We start from the raw sequence: 18,943 nt of genomic DNA, 5'->3' as shown, positions 1-18,943 counted from the left end.
ATTCGGAGCAACGCCTTCCAAAAACGCCCGCATATTCGTTTAAAATATATTTATTCATAATTACACGAAATAGGAACAGTTGACATAGTGAGTGTCCTGAACACGCCACGCGGATCCTCTTCGCAAGGAGTAACGCTGTTCTGCCCTGCTGTACTAGCCTTCAGCTCAACGCCCCAGCCCGGCAGGCCTTTTAAATGTTTCAGACCATTTTGGATCTGGATCTGCTCGTTGTAGACTCCATCATGTCTAAATGTCAGTGCATGTTTATAGCGCAGGGTGTGGGCGGGGTGCATGCCGTACGTGCTGATAAACATCACAAGTGCCTCAGCGTGGATTAGCCGGTCCCACCACAAACCTGTTCAACCGGGCCAGGTGGATGGAAGTTCATTCAACTCTTGAAAAACACAAGCTCCCTTCTCACCAGATCCTGCCTCCCCCTCAGCCACTCAGTCAGGAAGGCCGACCAGCTGCAGCCAGACTCGGGGCAAGGTCACGGTTACTCGAGTCACCCCTAGCAGCCTCGCAGCACGTGACAGGTGAGTGACCCATGTCTCAAAGCCACTTCCGCTCAGCCCGCAGCCTTCGGTGACCTATGGCAAGCCCTGGGAGCAGTGTGTGTCCGAGTGTTTCACAGGAAGCGTGGGGGCGGCACCCAACCATGAAAGGGAAGTGGGGAGCTCGGCGTGCCTCTCAGTACTAACATCCCCTTCTTCACCCCCCCATTCTCGGGAAGCAGTAAGAGGTGTTAGCGCGTCGGTCCTTAATAAGTAAATTTACACAGGTAGGCGTACAGGTCGATACACCTTTTGACTCCTTTAGGATGTACTACGGTATCAGAGCAGGAAACAATGATCAATGCCCGATAGTCAATCAATAATCAATGGAGTCAGTAAACTTCACATACCATGACTGGAAGGTCATGAATAACCACACCTTGTTTTAACTTTTAGAACGTTTATTTCCTTATTTTTAACAATATTAAAGTCATGTATCTTAATCACCAAGTCAAATCAAACAAAATTAATAATACTTGTTAATCCACAATTCACAAGAAACATGATCTAATCAAATCTTGAATCAAAAGGCATTGCAAAGCATCAACACAAATCATTAGTAAAACCAATTTCAGCAAGACTTTAGTATCCATAGAGTTCAGCAAAATAGTTCGTCAACCATTTGTCTCTACAATCGTCAGTCGTCATGTGAATTGCCTCAACTAACCCAGATTAGCAGCAGCATGTGGGACTTCATGCAAAACAATTTAGGACACAAATTTGGAAAAACATCTAACTAAAGGGAAATATTAAGACAGCGCAGTTGGTACCTAGAAAGAAAAGGCACATAAATACAATTCAGTCACATTCTCATGTCTACCTATCCACGGCATGGGTCAGTATGCAGAATCAGTCTTAGTCCTCAGGTCATCAAATGATCAGCAAACATCAGGCACTCAGTCAGAGAGTATGAGCCCAATAACAGAATCTTGCATCTCTTCTAAGTCTCTTCTCAACAGCAGTCTGCCGAAAATCCCTTCAAATCTGAATCTGATCCCCTCTGTCACGTTGTTATATCAAAGTCACCCAAACTATCCCCTAATTTCCAATTGGTCAATTAATCATATGTTATTACTCTGTCCAATAGTGTCCATGTACTAAATCTATGAATTCTAATATTTCACACTTCACATGTCGTTGATTGGTCAGCTTTACGATGTTCTCATCATCCGGCTAGTCAGGTATCAAATTTGTTGCATCTTCATCTCCAGTCAGTGTCTTCATTGTTTGCATCCAGGGAAAGAACCCTTCGCACATTTTACACACATTTTGTTACTTTACAAGATACCTCATCTCCTGTCCGTCGGTTCCCATAGAAAGTTTCTAATAAGCATTTTATTAAAACAATGAGCATTTCACAGTTAGTTCACTCTGTCAGCATTTTTCATTAACCGCTAAGAAATACAGCTTCTGCATGAGGCCCGGCAAAACTAGGCCAAGACAGTCGCTAAGTTAAGGCCTACAGTAAATAAGCACGAACATAATTCATTATTTTTTTACGTTATTCAGTTTTCTACATAAGCCATTATTCGAAATACTTAAACATTAATTAATAATTTCTAATTAAGACATCTGCTTCAGCAGAGGTTAGCCATCCAAGGTTTATCAACCAAGGCCCTTAGGTTGCTTCCCACCTACTTGTAGGGTGTGAACCCAATATGATAGTCGGGTGACAGGTGGGGGACTCCAGGTCCATTCGCAGTGCTCACACCCTCTCCCTAGTGGCGTTACGAGTCTTGAGAGCAGTGCTTAATTTGTGCTTGTTGTTTCTGGTGCTGAGCACCAGCGCTTATTTTTGAGGGCCGGAGCTTAGTCTTGTGCCTCAAGTATTTTCTGCGAGCAAAAGACACGTTTGGGAAAGACGGAGGAAGAGAAAAACGAAAAAGGTCACTATGAGAGAAAGCAGAAAGCTGCAGGTGTAAACTTAAGGGGCAGGGGGTGACTGTAAATGGATTAAAGAGACCCCAGATGGCTTCAGGATAGCGCTGCCTCAGTGTTCCATGTTCGCACATTTAATTGCAGCATCCGCGTGTTTAAGAGGAGGGCTTTGGGCACCGGCTCCTTTTTATTTACAAATTAAGCACTGCTTGAGAGGACCCCCCTGCAAAGTACATGGAGGCCCCCCCTTCAGGACTCACTCAAGAGCTCTCATACCAGGTACTGCGCTGGGGGGTTCACCTGGAGCTCACCCCCGCACAGCGGATGCTTTTGTTACGCTACTGCCTCTGCAATGCCAGCACCCAATAGCACTCTCACAAGGGGCAGGCACCTCAGATGTTAAGGCCATTGCTCCTAACTCTGCTGCCACTACCATTACTAGTACTCGCTACTGCAACTACTATCACTACTACTGGTGCTGGTAACGCTACTACTGCTGCTGCTATTAGCACTACTTCTACTACCACTGCCTACAACTGCTGCTACCACCACTACTACGTCCACTATTACTTCTAGTACTGCTACCACTACTGCTCTTCTGCTATTAGTACTATTGCTGCTACTACTCTCACTACTACTTCTGCTGCTATTATCACTACTACTAATACCACTGCTACAACTACTGCTACCACCACTACTACTACATCTACTACTACCACTGCTTCTACTAGTACTGCTGCTGCTACTACTGCTCCTCTGCTATTAGTACTATTGCTGCTACTACTATCACTACTAATGCTGCTGCTAGTATCACTACTACTACCACCACAACTACTACTACTGCTCCTATATCTACTATTACCACTACTACTTCTACTGGTACTGCTACTACTACTGCTCCTCTGCTATTAGTACTATTGTTACTACTACTATCACTACTGCTGTTGCTGCTATTATCACTACTACTACCACCACTTCTACCACAACTACTCCTAATCTACTACTAACACTACTACTTCTACTAGTATTGCTGCTACTACTGCTCCTCCACTATTAGCTCTATTGCTGTTACTACTATTACTACTATTGCTGCTGCTATTATCACCACTACCACTTCTGCAACTACTACTACATCTTCTGTGACCACTTCTTCTTCTACCAGTACTGCTACCACCACTGTTAGTACTATTGCTGCTACTAGTATCACTACTACTGCTATCGTCACCACTACTATTGTCTACCACTACTGACTAATTCTACCACACTACTGCAACTAGTACTACTTCTGCTACTACTACTATTACTTCTACTAATACCGCTGTTACTACTGCCTCCTCCTGTTGTTGGTATTACTGTTGTTGCTACTGCCACTACTACTGCTGTCACTACTGCTGTTTCCACTACTAGTGCTACAATTACTTCTGCTACTAATGCTGCCTCTACTAGTACTACTCCTACTACACTACTGCTATCCCACTTCCACTGCTACCACTGTTACTACTAATAATAATGTCTATTAGAGAATACCCATTTACATTCCTCAGATGTCATTGCTCTCTTCAGCATCCATCGGTAAGGCCAGGGAGACTAAAGGTGTTAAGGTCCCACAATGAATTGTGTATCCCTTATCTCTTGTGTATGTCTAACTCCTGCTGCAAAGTACTTCCTACTTCCACACTGTGTGACCCCCTTATTTACATGATCCAGCCATTATCAACACCCCATGAAATTATAGCTTTGTTGGAGTTTACCCCACCCAGTAACTACCATGTGTGATCAAGTCTGACCCCAGAAATACATTGTGCCTGGTCAAACCTGCCAACAGTAAAAGTGTGAAAAATATCTAGAAAATACAGATTAGGGAGCTCTAAGGATCAAATCATGAATGTTCCTTATTATCATACATCCTTTCGCTTATTTGGTGGAACTCCGCTTAGTAGTTTTGGAGATATTAAAGGGTAAATACATTTGTATAAATAGGGCAGAGGATCCTTCGCAAATATGTTGCAAAAGTTTGCTCATTTTTGCAAATGCATGCGCGAGTAGAAGAGCTGTAATTGGCTAACCACAGCCTACAACTAGAAAGTTGTGGCTGCCATTTTATGTTATCGGAGAGGGTTCCCTGGGCTGAAAATAAAAATGATAAGTGGTCAGGGTGTAGGTACCCTGACCCCCTGGGTGTGATATAGGGGTGTTTTAGGGTCAAATTATTGGGTTTTAATGACTTTTCTTCACCATGCGCGATATTCATGAGCATCCACGAATATCCGCAAATATTCGGGGATGTACAAGGATATTCGAGAATACGCAAAAACACATTTTTTAAAAAACATTCACCGACTCACAGACTCACTGACACACTAATTCATTCACGCAAGCATGCACTCAGAGACTCATGCACCCACTCACAGATCCCCTGACAGAGACAGGCCCTGTGGCCAATCTCAGCTGCGCATGGACAAAGGCTGTGCATGGCGCAGGATTGGGTGGTTGTAAGGACTTGGTTTCAGGCCCTGCAACCAACACCTGCCGCGCACGGCAAAAGGCCGTGCACTGCAGCGGTTGGGATAACATATAGTAATTAAAATTACTTTACATAAAAAAAAACATAGAAATTCACAGAAAAAAACAAAAGCTACAGGGACGTTATAGTTAGGTTCTGAATTTCAGCAGTTAAAGTTAGGTAATTCAATTAACTATAAGAGATTGAGAACCCACTTTGTATTTGAGTATGAGATTCTGGGTTTGTGATTTATACCAGTTCGTAATGTAGAATTAATCCATTGGGTCGGGATGGTGAATCCAAGTTAGTTTATTGATGTTCATTTCAAATGAAGTAAATAAGCATTTGCGCAGGACTTAGCCTGGGACATGGTTGATCCGAAAATGACACTCTTTCTGTCCCTAGACAGACTAAAATATATTGACCAACTAATACGTGTTCCAAACAAAGGTCCTATTCTGATGATAGTCATTAGCCTTGAAAAAGACCCAGGTAGACACACCACAGGTGGCGAAACATGTGTCGGCTCTTTGGCTCTCTACCCAAATGTCTACGTTCTTTGCTTAACAATGGACATCAATGAATAACTTTGGGCTTTCTGGCTCTCTTTCCAAATGCTTATGTACTTTATTTGAAATGAGCATCAATAAACTAACTTCGATTCACCATCCTGACCCAATAGATTATTTCTACATTATGAACTGGTATAAATCACAAACCCAGAATCTCATACAAAGTGGGTTTTCCATCTCTTACAAGTTCAAGACCTTGATTTGGGTCAATATTGGTCCATACCCCCATCTGATAACCAATGAGTGCACAGAAAAGGGCATTCTAAAGAAAGAGAGATTCGGGCCATAGAACTCCGTTCTTTTGAAACTCAATTAAGTATAACTTGCACCCTAAGGTAACTATAGCACGTGTCTTCGCCATGCACAGCAAATTACTCCATATATTATATAACTGATGACATATTCTATGGCATCTTTGGTATTATCAATGCAACATTTGCAATAAAATTATTGATAAGAGATTGTATTACAAATATAGAAGTTGTGAACTTTTAATGATTGGTAAGGGCGCGAGTTATAGTTACCCTTAGGGCGCGAGTTATAGTTACTTGAAATAACTGTAACTATAACTTTTTAATTTCTATGGTTTTGTGCAAGTAAATTCAGACCCTAACTATAACGCCTGTGTAACCTTTGTTTTTTCAGTGATGTATATATATATATATATGTATATATATATATATATAGAGAGAGAGAGAGAGAGAGAGAGAGAGAGGGAGAGACAGACAGACAGACAGACAGAGTGAAAAAGAGAGAGCAGGTCAACAAATAATCACATACTAAAACAATCTCCTTATTGAACACAGTTGGGTCACACTTGTACCACCATAATTACTTAACTTTGCTCTCTTCCTTCTGTATCGTGTAGCAGCAGTGTTTTTACTCCTGTGTTTTACGGTGCTCCTACTATACCTCTTGCCAAGACTTTCAGTCTTTCACTTGTCTGTTACAGTACAGGGTTCCCCAAGGTTCTGGCCACTGATATGTTCACTTTACAGCATTCCTCTTTGTTATATCATCACTAAGATTTTATTCCCTCATGCGGAAGGTTCACAACTTTTACTTTACTTTCTTTTCCATTTCTTATTCACCTCATCATCGGATCACAAAGTAATGAATGCCTTCTGACTTTCTGAATCTCAGTCCTAAGAAGACTGAATTTCTTCTCCTCCCTGACACTGCTTGTAACTCAACTTCCTCACCTTCATTTTTTTCTTCCCACTAATTTAGCTTTCCCTTCTTGTGCTGTAAGCTTAGGATCTATTTTGAATTACTTCTTGAACAGCTGTAGGAAAATGCCTATTTTTCCTTTTTTACCCGCATTTGTTTGGGGTGATACTGATGTGTTTTTGACTACGTGCACTGGCACTTTGCTAACCAGGACCACTACATGTTCTCTGACCCTTATATTATTTCCACCTAAGAAAGAACTACAAAGTTTATTTTTTGACTTTTTTAAATATATGTTACACACCCAATCCTTAAGATTTGTAAATAATATTGTACAAAAGGTGTTTAAAAACATAGTTTACCTGTTTAAAGCTTCTAGAAGCCCATTTGCATGAATCACAACTGTCACCCAGAAGCTGAATAGCCCTTTTGCAAAGGTGTAAACTTGCTCCCAGCGCTGAGAGAAAGGCTTATGGTGTGGGGAGGTGCTCTGTTTGTCAGACATGATGACCATCCGGGCAGTACCCAGGAATTTAATTAACTTCAAGGAAACCTATCTTGTCACAGGCAGATGTAGCTAACACATGTGCCTGGCCCTCCCTTTGTCCTTCTAGTCAGCCAGGTACCAGTAGGCATGTGCAGTAGGGCACATAGGAACTATTGCAAAAGTGGGTAGAGTTATCCCTGTGAACTTTTTTTCTATTGGTTAGGAAGGGTTAGGTATCCCCTGCACCCACTGGGTGGTGCTAGGTATAAATGTGAAACCCTTCGGCACCCTCTTCAGAAAAGTACTGGATGGATACTTCACCGCTGTTGAGACCTATAAGGAGAAGTGAAAGGCTGGACCTGCTCCCACTTGAACCCAGGACAAAGAAGAAGACTTGAAGGGTCAGTTGGATAACCTTTTGTTAAGCTACAGGGACACAACCAGCTGTTCAAAACCCTTTTCTTGAAGTGTCCAACTAACCAATTCCAATTGAACCGGCCCTGGACATTGCTGGTGGCTTCTGCAGGAGTGAGTCTTGACCCCCAGTTGTTCCTGAGGCCATGGAACCCTTGTCTGTGCCAACATATACTCCTTCTAACATCCTGAAAAAACTTGGACTTAGAAGCCTTTGGCTCTGAAGACGTGGAGGACCAGGATAAACCTGTCAAGCCTATCTGATGAAGGTGCATTACAGCTGAACAAAAGATTCAGGTTTCTCCCACATAGAACGGTTCTGCAGCAGCAAATCCATTTCAGCGAGATGTTGCCAAGAAAGTGGCCAGCCTCGTGAAGGCCTGTTCAGCTACAGCCTGAAGCCTTTCCTTGCTAGAGAAATCCTCGCTCCAATAAAATGACTATGTCTGAATGTAGACAAATTCACTGGGTGAGGGTGCCAAAAGCATTTGGCCGGTGAGGGATCTTCCTCATGTGCACATTTTGAGTTTCTCCCACTCAGAGCTTTCCTGCCAAAAATCAGCTGCTTCACCAGGACCTCGTCTGATGATTATCTGTCATCCAGGAGCTCTTCTCTGCCACAGCCTACTGCCTTGCTCTGCTGAGGTTTTTTTTCTGAGGATTTTTGATTTCCATCTCAGAGACTATATCATAATTTAATTGTCACCCACCCCAGATAATAATTAACTTTCTCACACCTGCTTAGATCAAATCTCTGCTGATGTACTCTATCACCTCCATCCTTGAAAATACACGAAAGATTGAATCCTTCATTCCTTTTGAGATTTGAAATTATTTCTCCACATTTGCGCACTTGTAGTACACAGCATTCATGTTGCTGACTCACCCAAACACTTAACCCAGTTCCTCGTATTAATCAGAACACACATGTACACACTATTTCACTAAGATCTCCATGCATGTCATCCTATGTTAACAGCTAATCATATTGTAATTTCTCTTTCTCAGTTCTAATTTCAATATTGTTTTTACTATTTTAAAATGGATTCGTTCACTTTTTCCTCAATTGTCCTCTGACATCTCTCTGTAGTCTCCTTTCACATCTCTTTCTTTTGTTCCTATTTCTTCTCTGCCGCTCATCCACTCTCACTTTTACACTGTTAGCACAAGAACAGTGGAATGGTTTACCTACTAAGGTGCAACTTTCTGCCTCCTTTAAACACTTTAACAAAAAACGTTTTTGCAACTAATTACCATGCAAGACTAGTGGCTTTGTGATCCCCACCCTCGCCTTCACAGCTGAATCACAATATCACCTGTTTTAAAAGGTGGACACATCATCAGTTAAGAGCCTGTTCTGTACGCAGCTCTGCAGACAACAGCTCTTGTGGAAAAACTATAACCAAGTCGGGAATGCAAAGTCATTCATCGTTAAGGAGGCCCAAAAGACAAAATGGTGAGAGAAAGAGATGGAAAGGGTGTGCAGGGGCGTAACTTCCACTGGTGCAACAGGTGAAGTGGTACAGGGCTAAGAGGTCAGAGAGGCCCCCTGATCCCTCTTTATTGCTGTATTTTCAATTCAAGTAGCAGTAAGTCCCACTTCCTTCCTTGCACTAGGGCCCACATTACACTTGCTACACTACTGAGTGTGTGCGTGACAGAAGTCTTGAAGGAATAGGGAAATGAAGCACCTATGAAAAGAAAAAATACATTTAGCAAGGAGAAAGGGCCAAAAGCATTAAAAGATGAACGCAACGGTGGAAGAATTGATGGATGGCGGCTTGAATAATATTTTCATGGGTGGTTGAAAAAAAAGAAGAGGAAGAATGATTAAATGTCGGATGAATGGGTTGATGGATAGAAGAAAGTCTGGCTGGATGGGCAAAATGAAAAATGGAGGGTGAAATGATGGATGGATGAAAATGGATGAATGGATGGGTAAATGATGGATGAATGACTGGGAGTGTGAGTGGAAGGAAAGAAGGATGGAGGGAAGAGAGAGTGTAATGATGAAAGGATGGTAAAGTAAGGTTGAATGGAATGGTGAAAGGTTGGATGGAAGCATGAAAAGATGCTAGATGGATGGATGGATGCATGCATGAACTGCTTAGAGGTTGGCAGGATTGAAGGATGGAAGGTGGAATGAAGGGACCTAATCTTGGGTAGGTAGGGCTTACTCGCTTCACTCAGCAATGGTATTTGTCAATATAGGTGTCAAATCTGGGAGCGTTTTAATTTCCTGGCTACTCCGTTGTACAAGACTCTTTATTTCCATTTCTGTACTTCCTTTATGTATTTCTTTGGTTTGTGCAAAAGCTGGGTTAAAAGTACTCTGATATATTGAAATATTGAAATAAACACATTAACAGAGATAGTGAATAAGTCTCCCTTTCTCTGTTCTTTTCAGGTGGCAGCATGGTCAGCCCTCTCGGACTCATCCTTGGGATCACGCTGTCTGTGATGCTGATCACCATACTCTCTTACATCCTCATCAAGTGGTACCAACGAGGCAAGTGCTTCGAAAGTAAGTTTTGCCTTTATCCATCTTCTGACTAAATCCAGAGGAGACAAGGGGCTGTATTACATTAAGTGCCGTGGGGGCGCAACAGGCGTTTACGACTGCTTTGCACGTCCCAGGGGCACTTCGGTATTACAGAAGGCGCTGCAGACACTTGTGTGGCCCCTTCTGTAATACCAATAGCGCTAGCACACATATAGCACAAGCTGTCACTAGAAGGTGCTCCCTCATTTGCATGGGGTGTGGCCCCATGCAAATGAGGGAATCCCTTTGCCTCTGCGCCCCTGCCGTATTATAGACGGGGTGTAGCGGCAAATAAGCTGTCAGGAGGCGCACTGACAATGTGCCACCTAAAAGGTAGCACACTGTCAATGCCAGCCCTCTGGAGGGGAGGTAAGGGGGTCTGATGGACCCCCCAGACATCCACTGGCAGGTGGGTGCAGTCACTCACGGCACCCGCCTGCAAGGGGATCTCTAATTCCCCTTAAAAGAGCAGGAGGGTTGCCGCCTGCGCAGTAAAACACAAAGCGGCTTTAAAGCAGCCGCTCCATTTAGGGCAATGCGAGTTGGCAGCTGCCCTCGGGGCAGCACATTCAGCGTCATAGGGCACACTTTCTCTGTTTGCACCTGGCACATCTGTTTCAAGATGCATCGTGGAACAAACAGAGAAAGTGTGCCCAAGTAAACAACCAATAGCAGGAGCTGAGACAGTAATATTCCTCTGGCTGGAGCCAAGGCTTACTTTAGGTGCATTTCAAAGAATTGGTAATGATATATCTTGCAGACATCTGCACTGTCAAGTCAGCCCTAAAATCTTTCCCCAGTTGGCCACAAATATTGTGCATCTCACGTCGACCCTAACATTTCTTTAATATGAAAAGGTCGAGGCATGTTTACAAACAAAGAATACATTTGCAAGCTTTTCATTGGAACAATTATTGCTACAAGTTCTTTAACTGGTGTGCAGCCCTGTGCACTGTAGGTGCGAAAGGGAGCAAGGAATGGTCCCTCTGAGTACGTGACGTAGAAATCATGGATTGAATGGAAACATCTGTTTTTTATCTGTCATGGACAAAAGGAAGGCAGAAACTCTGTAGTATAATACAGCAGACATACCTTTCATGGGTTATAAGGTGAGTCAGGTGATGAAGCAGCTGGCCATGTATGCCTCCTTATGTGAATGCATGTGGACACACAATCACACTTTCAAGCACCAACGACAGACTTCTGACTCCAGAGCTTGTTTTCTAAAGAGAGCAATAGTGAAGAATATGGGAAGACAGGTTACTCCATCAAAACGGTGATGGATATCCTGTGCGTTAAAATCTAATTCCCAATATTTCCTATGAGTTTTACATTTCTACAAGTGGGATATTCGTCAGCATTGTGAAGTAGTAACTCATCCACCAATATCTAAATTAGGCCCTAATTGATAGACAGCAAGGTCTGATTAACATCACATTTAAGCCTACCCACTCCCAAATAGTGTCCCACGTTCCTAGTTCATCCCTTTTCATGGTTCACCATTTAGTTAGTCTCACTGAAATATTTTTTACAGAAATGTTTGGTAAATTAAACATTTTGGCCCATATTTTTGAAAAATGACGCAAAACTGCGCTAATGCATTTTTGCGTCATTTTTCTTAACGCAGGCTAACACCATTCCCTAGTGCAATCTTAGCGCCATATTTATTGAATGACTCAAGATGACACTAAAGAATGGCTAGCGTCTAAAAAGACGCTAGCTGGTCAGGAACAGCGGTAGGGAAATGGCGCTAGTGGGTCTGAAATGGCATTAGGCTGGTTAGCGGCAAATAATATGCTGCTAACCAGCTCGGCGTCATTTTTTGACTCCCAAGAAGACAAAAAATGACTCCTACTAAGTGTACACAGGAGTCATTACCACCACCCCAATGCCCACCACAGGGGACTAGTGTCCCCATGGACAAGCCCAACATACCCGGTTCCACCAGGGGGCCCATGTAAGGGGCCCCCAATGATACTTAAAATATTATACTTACATAAACTTACCTAGGATGGGGTCTCCCTCCTGTACTGTCCCTGTGGTTTGGTTGGTGGTGTTGCTGGGGCATGGGGTTGGCATCTTTGTGCCAATTCCATGGTGTTCCTCCATGGGAATGGGCCTATCTGCACCCTAATGCCTGGTCTGGTCCCAGGCGTTAAATAATGGCGGTAAGCGGGCTAATAATAACGCCATTATTTAGGCCGACCTCCTCCTTGCATGTCGTTTCTGCGCCTGGAGATAAAGATATAGCTTGCATCTCATTGACGCAAGGTGGTTTCACTCATCCTAAACATGGCGTTAACTCTAATATTTTGATGCTAGACAGGTCTAGTGACAAAATATAAATATGGAGTTAGGTTAGAGCCATTTTAGCGCCAAAATTAATGGCGTTAAAGCGATGCTAACTATCCATAAATGTGGGCCTTTAAGTCTTATAGGGCAGGTAACATTGGTATAATTAAAGGCACTGCATTTTGGTCGGACAGGCAAGGACAAATAAAATGGCCCAAGGGGCACAACACCTGATCTGGCTAGGTTTGGCAAGTCAAAGGTTTTTACATTCATGACCGGTATTTTAATGTCATGGACGGTAGGAATCAGAAGAAAATTACCCAAAGGCTGTATTTTTTCCCATGACCCATGTGTGCTTAAACAGTAAATATAAGGCAAAAACCCTTTAAGATGTGTTCTAAAGTGACATTAATGATCTGTGACTGATAGTTAAACTAAACAAAAGCAGAAAAGCCATGTTAAAAAGGAATGGGGCCAGTTTTATATAGAGTCCTCTTTTAATTATCATGTTCCAACCTTTGCAGAATCTGATGGTTATTTTTTGCTATTTCTTTTGTAGTTTTATATAGTTTGAACTCTGCCCAAAGGCACGGAAGTAATTCACATGAGCACTAGTTAAATTACACATGATAAAATTATTTTTTTAGATGTGAGATTAAATGATTTGCCCGGAATCAGTGGATGTTGAGCTGACACCGGAACTCGAACTTCGTTCCCCAGTTCCAACTTCGGCAGTTCTTACCATAACACTGTTTCTGTGGGAAAGGTGGCCTCACAGCAAGGCTCAAACAACACCCTCAGCAAGGCCTTATAGACACTGGAACCGAGGTGAGAACACCTGGCCCCCAGCGAGGCACCCTCTCGTACTCACCCTCCCCTCAGCTCACAATAGCCTCAGGGTGATGACCTGGAAGGGGAGGGGTCAACAGAAAGCACACAGCTGCTTCTGCTGCTCCTGCTGAGCTTAGATGTGAATGTTCCTATGGCAACAACATCACCTGACCCCTCAATATGCCACTGCATACTCCACCCTCCACATGCCCACAATGACCTGCATGTGATAGTCTGGCAGGGGGGTGACTTTGCTTCTGGGGCCGGCCAGCCACACAAGGGACGTGCCGAGGTGAGAATGCCCAAAGGGCCAGAGCAACACCTGACCGCAACCTCAGTTTGGCAGCCTGGCAGGAAAGTGTCCATGATGCTGGCACCACATTACAGTGGCCTGGCAGTAATTGGGGAAGACAGTAAGTCTCAGTGAGGCGGTTTACAGAGGTCCTAAAAGAATGGCCCACGGAGGACCCTGGGGCACCGGTACATTGCCCTATGGCCGACCCTGATGGGCAGGTGGAAGAGGGAAAAGGTGATTGGGCGTGATTGTTCTTTGAGCTCACTCATACTCTCCATTGTTCTGGTGTTCTGCAGGGCTATAAATGTAACTCCTCTCTCTCTCTCTTTCTGTCAGGGCCCAGCTTTGCTTCAAACCTGGAAAAATTACGGTGAGTACTAATAATTTGACGTTTTGGGTCATGTGCAGTGCATCTCCTTCATAGAGATAGGTAAGTTTGTACATCTGTGTGCAGTGTGGTGAGTAGAGATCTGTGGATATGCATGGTCTGTGAGTTGAGTTTGGTTATCTGTGAGCACATGCAGTGTGAATATAGTGAGGTGTTCTGTGAGTGTGGAGGGTGCAGTAGCATGTGTAAGCATTGTAGGATCTGAGAACATGTGGGCTACCACGCCATTCATTGTGCATTGCATATGTGTATTGTGCCTCAATTACAGGTAAGAGGTGAAGGAAAGTGTGCCTGAAATGGGTGGATCAAATGCACCCTCCTCTCTGTTCCCCAATTTGATTGAGAGGCCGGGGGAATTGTGAGTAACCTCAATGGCAGAGCAACAGTCAGTGCCGTCTACAGGAACACCCTTGTGGTGGGCCAGACGCAGGTGGGAATGACGTGAGAGGGACCACAGGTGGTGACTGCTCTGCTGCAGCCATGTGGCAGGTGACCCACCAAACTTTAAATGAGAGCGCTATATCTCTGTATTGTGGTGATCGGTGAATGCAGATTTTGAGTGTGTGATTTGGAAATATTGGATTCAGCATAAGGTGGTGTTATATGATTGTGACAATATCTCTATGGTGTGGCCACCCCTGAGTGCACATTGATTATGGGTGCAGTTTGGAAAACTGATTTCAGTGTGTGTGTATAGTGAGTAGATATGCAAGTGCATCAGTGCTTAATTAACACGCGGTTGCTGCAATTAAATGTGCGAGCACGGAATACCGAGGCAGAGTAACTCTGAAGCCATCTCGGGCCTCTTTAATCTTTTTACACACACTCCCTGCCCCTCCAGCTCACTCTCGCAGCTTTCTGCTTTATAACTTTGTGACGCTTTTTCGTTGTTCTCTTCCTCCGTCTTTCACATATGTGTCTTTTGCTCGCAGCAAATGCTTGAGGCAGAAGAATAAGCCCCGGCCCTCAAAAATAAGTGCCGGTGCTCAGCACCGGAAACAACAAGCACACATTAAGCACTGAGGTGCATCGTACCAGCCATGTAAATGAAATTAGTTTACTATGGGCTCTCATAAATTGGTTACAGCAGAAGAAGGGCGGAGTCATGAATGGGAGTGTCATGTGGTGTTTTTGACAAACCCTGTCCCCAAACAAATTGGCAAAAAGGAAAAATGATATATTAAAGATGATCTGGATTACTGAAATGATCACAGATAGAATGCGTGTTAAGATACCTAAGGGGGTTAATTAGTGGCGTATGCACGTAGGAAAAGTGATGGACTCTATAGGGTCTATGGTCAGACAAGAGTAACTAAGAATTGTTTATAAGGTAATGGAGTGCATGAGGTTTGGGCTAAACTTCTGCTTCTGAGTACATCTTCTATATGAGCAACCAACAGCGAGGTTGAGAACTGGAGACTGGGTATCAGAGGAATGGACACTGGAAACGGGAACATGATAGGGATGGCCACTGTCCCCAGTGTTATTCTTGATTGCCATGAAGCCTTTATCCTGTAGACTTTGCACATCCATAATGGAACTGGGTATAAGCATTTGGTATAAAACTCACCTGACACTGTGTTACGCAGATGACACCATGGTATATCTGAGAACCCCGAAACTATTGGTGCCAATACTGGGTCTCAAGTTGACCCGCTTTGGTGATGCATGGGGGCTGAGTGTCAACAGTAATAAATCACTATTATACCTTTTGGGAAGTTTGAGAAAGGCTGCCCCTGCACAGCTTCCGGAGGTGAACATTAGATGGGAGTAGGGACATTTTAGATATTTAGGTATTCAGGTCTGAGGAGATCTTAACAGGCCTGGTATCAGACATAAGGAAAGCACAATGAATGCGAGAGAGAGGTGGTCACAAGCATGGATGGAATCCTTGTTGATGTTGAGTGGACAAACGCGTGTGACTGAGTGAAAACTGTCTCCACAAACACACGATTCAAACCAGAGCTAGCTACAATCTACCCAGACAACAACTCAGTATGACCCAGGTATAATGAACGGGGACAGAGGTCCTACATATGGTATGGGAATGCTCTAAAATGGTGGCATTGAAAAAATATATGAATCAATGCTTACTGGTATAGTACCTACCACACAACATTAAAAGATGAGAATTCAAATTGCGACAATGGATACAGTGTTGTCTAAACACCAAATAGCTTGTCATTGGAAATCCCTTAGAGCTCCTAAACACGACACTTGAGGAAGGATTTACTGGAATGAGCGGTGGCTAATGAGCAGCATTTGAAGAACAGTAGGAAAGACGATGCTCTGATAGAGGGTGAAATAGTAGCAAAACTGACGAACCCACCAAGTAATAGACCACCTCCAATTTTAAATTAGTATATATATATATATATATATATATACACACACACACAAAAGAGAGAGCTCGGGAAGTTCCCAAGGTAGGTGGAGAGCAGCTCCAGTAAGGAGCACCCTGCAACAGCAGCAACACTCTAGATTTACTCACCTCAAATGTCTTTTGTTTTGACTTATACTGGGTGCTGAAGAGATGTAATGATGTTGAAATGCGTGTTAGGGGTTGCTTTTACTCATTCTAGGTTGGCTTGGATGGTATTTTACTAGTCCAAAGCTGTAATACTATTCCTGGAGTGGTAAATGGCTTTTGCCACTCGGCAAGGATGGCACTGGGACAATCCTATGCTTAAATATTTTCTATACAAATGGCAGAAGACTTTGTTGCTTTCTAGCGCAGCGTGGATGGCATTGTGCCAATCCTATGCTTAAAAAGTTTGCCAGAAAAATAGACATTTGAGGTGAGCAAACCTAGAGTTTCGCTGGTGTTCCACGGTGGCCCTTATTGAAGCTGTTCTCCATCTAACCTTAGGAACTACCCAGAGTTCTCTCTTCTGTGTTGCACAATTTATGCGTCACTCTAACCCTGAAAGGGTTTTGTTTTGACTTATACTGGGTGCTCCCTTGTGTCTGGACAAAGCGAAACCTCTCGGAGGTGATGTAATGACATTGAAAAACAGTCAGGGATTGCTTTTGCTCATTCCAAGTTAGCTTGGATGGTATTTTACCAGTCCAAAGCTATAATACTGTTTCTGGAGTGTTGAAAGGCTTTTGTCATTTTACAGCTTAGCAAGAAATGGCAAAAGACTTTGTCGCTTTCTGAGTCGGCGTGGAATGTCACTGTGCCAATCCTATGCTTAAAAACTTTGCTAGAAAAACAGACATTTGAGGTGAACAACTCTAGAGTGCTGCAGTATTGCAGGGCGCTCCTTACTGGAGCTGCTATCGACCTAAACTTTGGAACTACCCAGAGATCTATATATATAAGTTTCACAGCAGAAAGTATTGTATTGGAATACGGATGTATGACATGGGAGAAAGTAGCTGTGGCAGACGTGCATGACATGTCAAAGGGTTACCTTAAATGTATATTTAAATGTATATGTTTGCAATGGGATGGGTAGGGATAACTGTTGGTTAGGCATTGATGGTGATAGGATGTTTGTTTCTTCCTTTGTGTTTTTGTTTGTTTTCACTTTTGATACAAAAGCAATAAAGTTTATTACAAAAAAAGGATCATTTATAAGAGGTGTGGACTCTCTTATTAAAGGCATTTTCAATACATTCAGCCTTACATTTTGGCTTCCTCCTCTTGTTCATTCTCCTTCTTTTGGCCCTTATCCTTCTCCTGATCCTTCTGATCCTCATCATCACCCCATGTTTTCCTCCTGTGTTTTCCTCTCCTCCTCATCGTCCTCCTCCTTCTGCTTTTCTTGTCCTCCTCCTTCTCGCCTACTTATTCATGGTCCTTAATAGAAATTTGCCCTTTCTCAATGGTTACCCCAGATTTTTGCCTTCTGTAGATGAACCGGTTTGCACTGGCATTAGGACTATGTGCATTTTACCCCTGCTAACCAGTGATAACGTGTGTGCACTCTTTAAACATTGAAAGAATTGGTAAATACATGACTGGCACATTTAATTTACATATAAGTCCCTTAATTATGGTACTACCTACACTCACGGCCTGTAAATTACATGCAACGCGTGGGCTGCCACACTCATTGTGCCATTCACTAAAGTAGCACTCTAAAAGATGCCTCTGGCCTGTCATTGTAGCCTGTATTGCAGTTTAAAACTGTCCGTTTGACCTGACAAAATAAACTTTTGCCAGTCCTAAACCTTCCTTTTTACTGTAGATCATAGCTCCTGAGGTAGGACCTCAATGCCCATAGCGAAGAGTGCATAGTATTTAAAAATCTAAGAAAAGAGCAAACCGGGGCACTCCAAACAAAGAGAGTCCAAAAGTCGGGTGACTTAGTGTGGAAAAGTTTAATCCTCAGTAATTGGTCGTTGAATCATAGTTCAAAATTGTTTGAATCCACATATGAGAAAGTATATAGCAGGTTACAATAACAAACTGACTCCTCAGAATGAACAGGCATAGATGAGCAACAAAACAGCCAACACGTGTTTCGTCCTCTCGGACTTTTTCAAGGCTCTAGGTATACTTTTTAGGTAAAGAATGGCTGATGGTGTTCAGTTAGATATCCACACGATGAAATAGACCTGACTGTTTCTAACCGTAGAGTTCGGGAAGCAAATAACAAAGGCGTATGTGCTTGCCACTGCAGCGTCTGATACCGCTGCCGTTTCACCACATGGGATGTTGCGTTCAGGATTTGGGGTTCAGCTTCAGCAGCTAGATAAGGGATTTCATTGTCTGGTCGTGCCTTTAAGATTAGAGACGTGAAGCGACGAAACTAAACAATGCATCGGGTCTCGCGTTTGCTCATGTATTTAAAAATGTATGCCATGTATATTTAAAGTTTTACAATTCCTGGCAAGGAAAAACCTCCAACAATATCTTTGACTGTGGCAGTTCTGGCTCTGCCGTAGATTTACACTGGTATAACTTACTACATATAATAAATAGTAAATTTTGTTTGGGAAAATTTAGGAAAGTACTTCTTCCATTCACTGTAACTGTAATTTAAAATCGTCTTTACTGGTAAAGTCA

The 18,943-nt window shown here is 43.1% G+C and overlaps 1 protein-coding gene across 1 annotated transcript in view; it reads left to right on the top strand.

Moving 5' to 3' along the window:
• The first annotated feature begins 349 nt into the window (after window positions 1-349).
• The window catches only part of SMIM35 (small integral membrane protein 35), a 43,043-nt gene continuing 24,449 nt past the window's right edge, over window positions 350-18,943 (top strand). The window contains exons 1-3 of the mRNA XM_069224726.1: window positions 350-536; window positions 9,986-10,102; window positions 13,875-13,908. Of these exons, the coding sequence (XP_069080827.1) occupies window positions 377-536; window positions 9,986-10,102; window positions 13,875-13,908 (311 nt within the window). The 5' untranslated portion in view covers window positions 350-376. The remainder of the gene's footprint in view (window positions 537-9,985; window positions 10,103-13,874; window positions 13,909-18,943) is intronic.

The sequence above is a fragment of the Pleurodeles waltl genome, chromosome 3_1 (assembly GCF_031143425.1).
Source record: "Pleurodeles waltl isolate 20211129_DDA chromosome 3_1, aPleWal1.hap1.20221129, whole genome shotgun sequence".
Taxonomy (NCBI): Eukaryota; Metazoa; Chordata; class Amphibia; order Caudata; family Salamandridae; genus Pleurodeles; species Pleurodeles waltl.
This window is presented reverse-complemented; position numbering and strand designations above follow the sequence as displayed.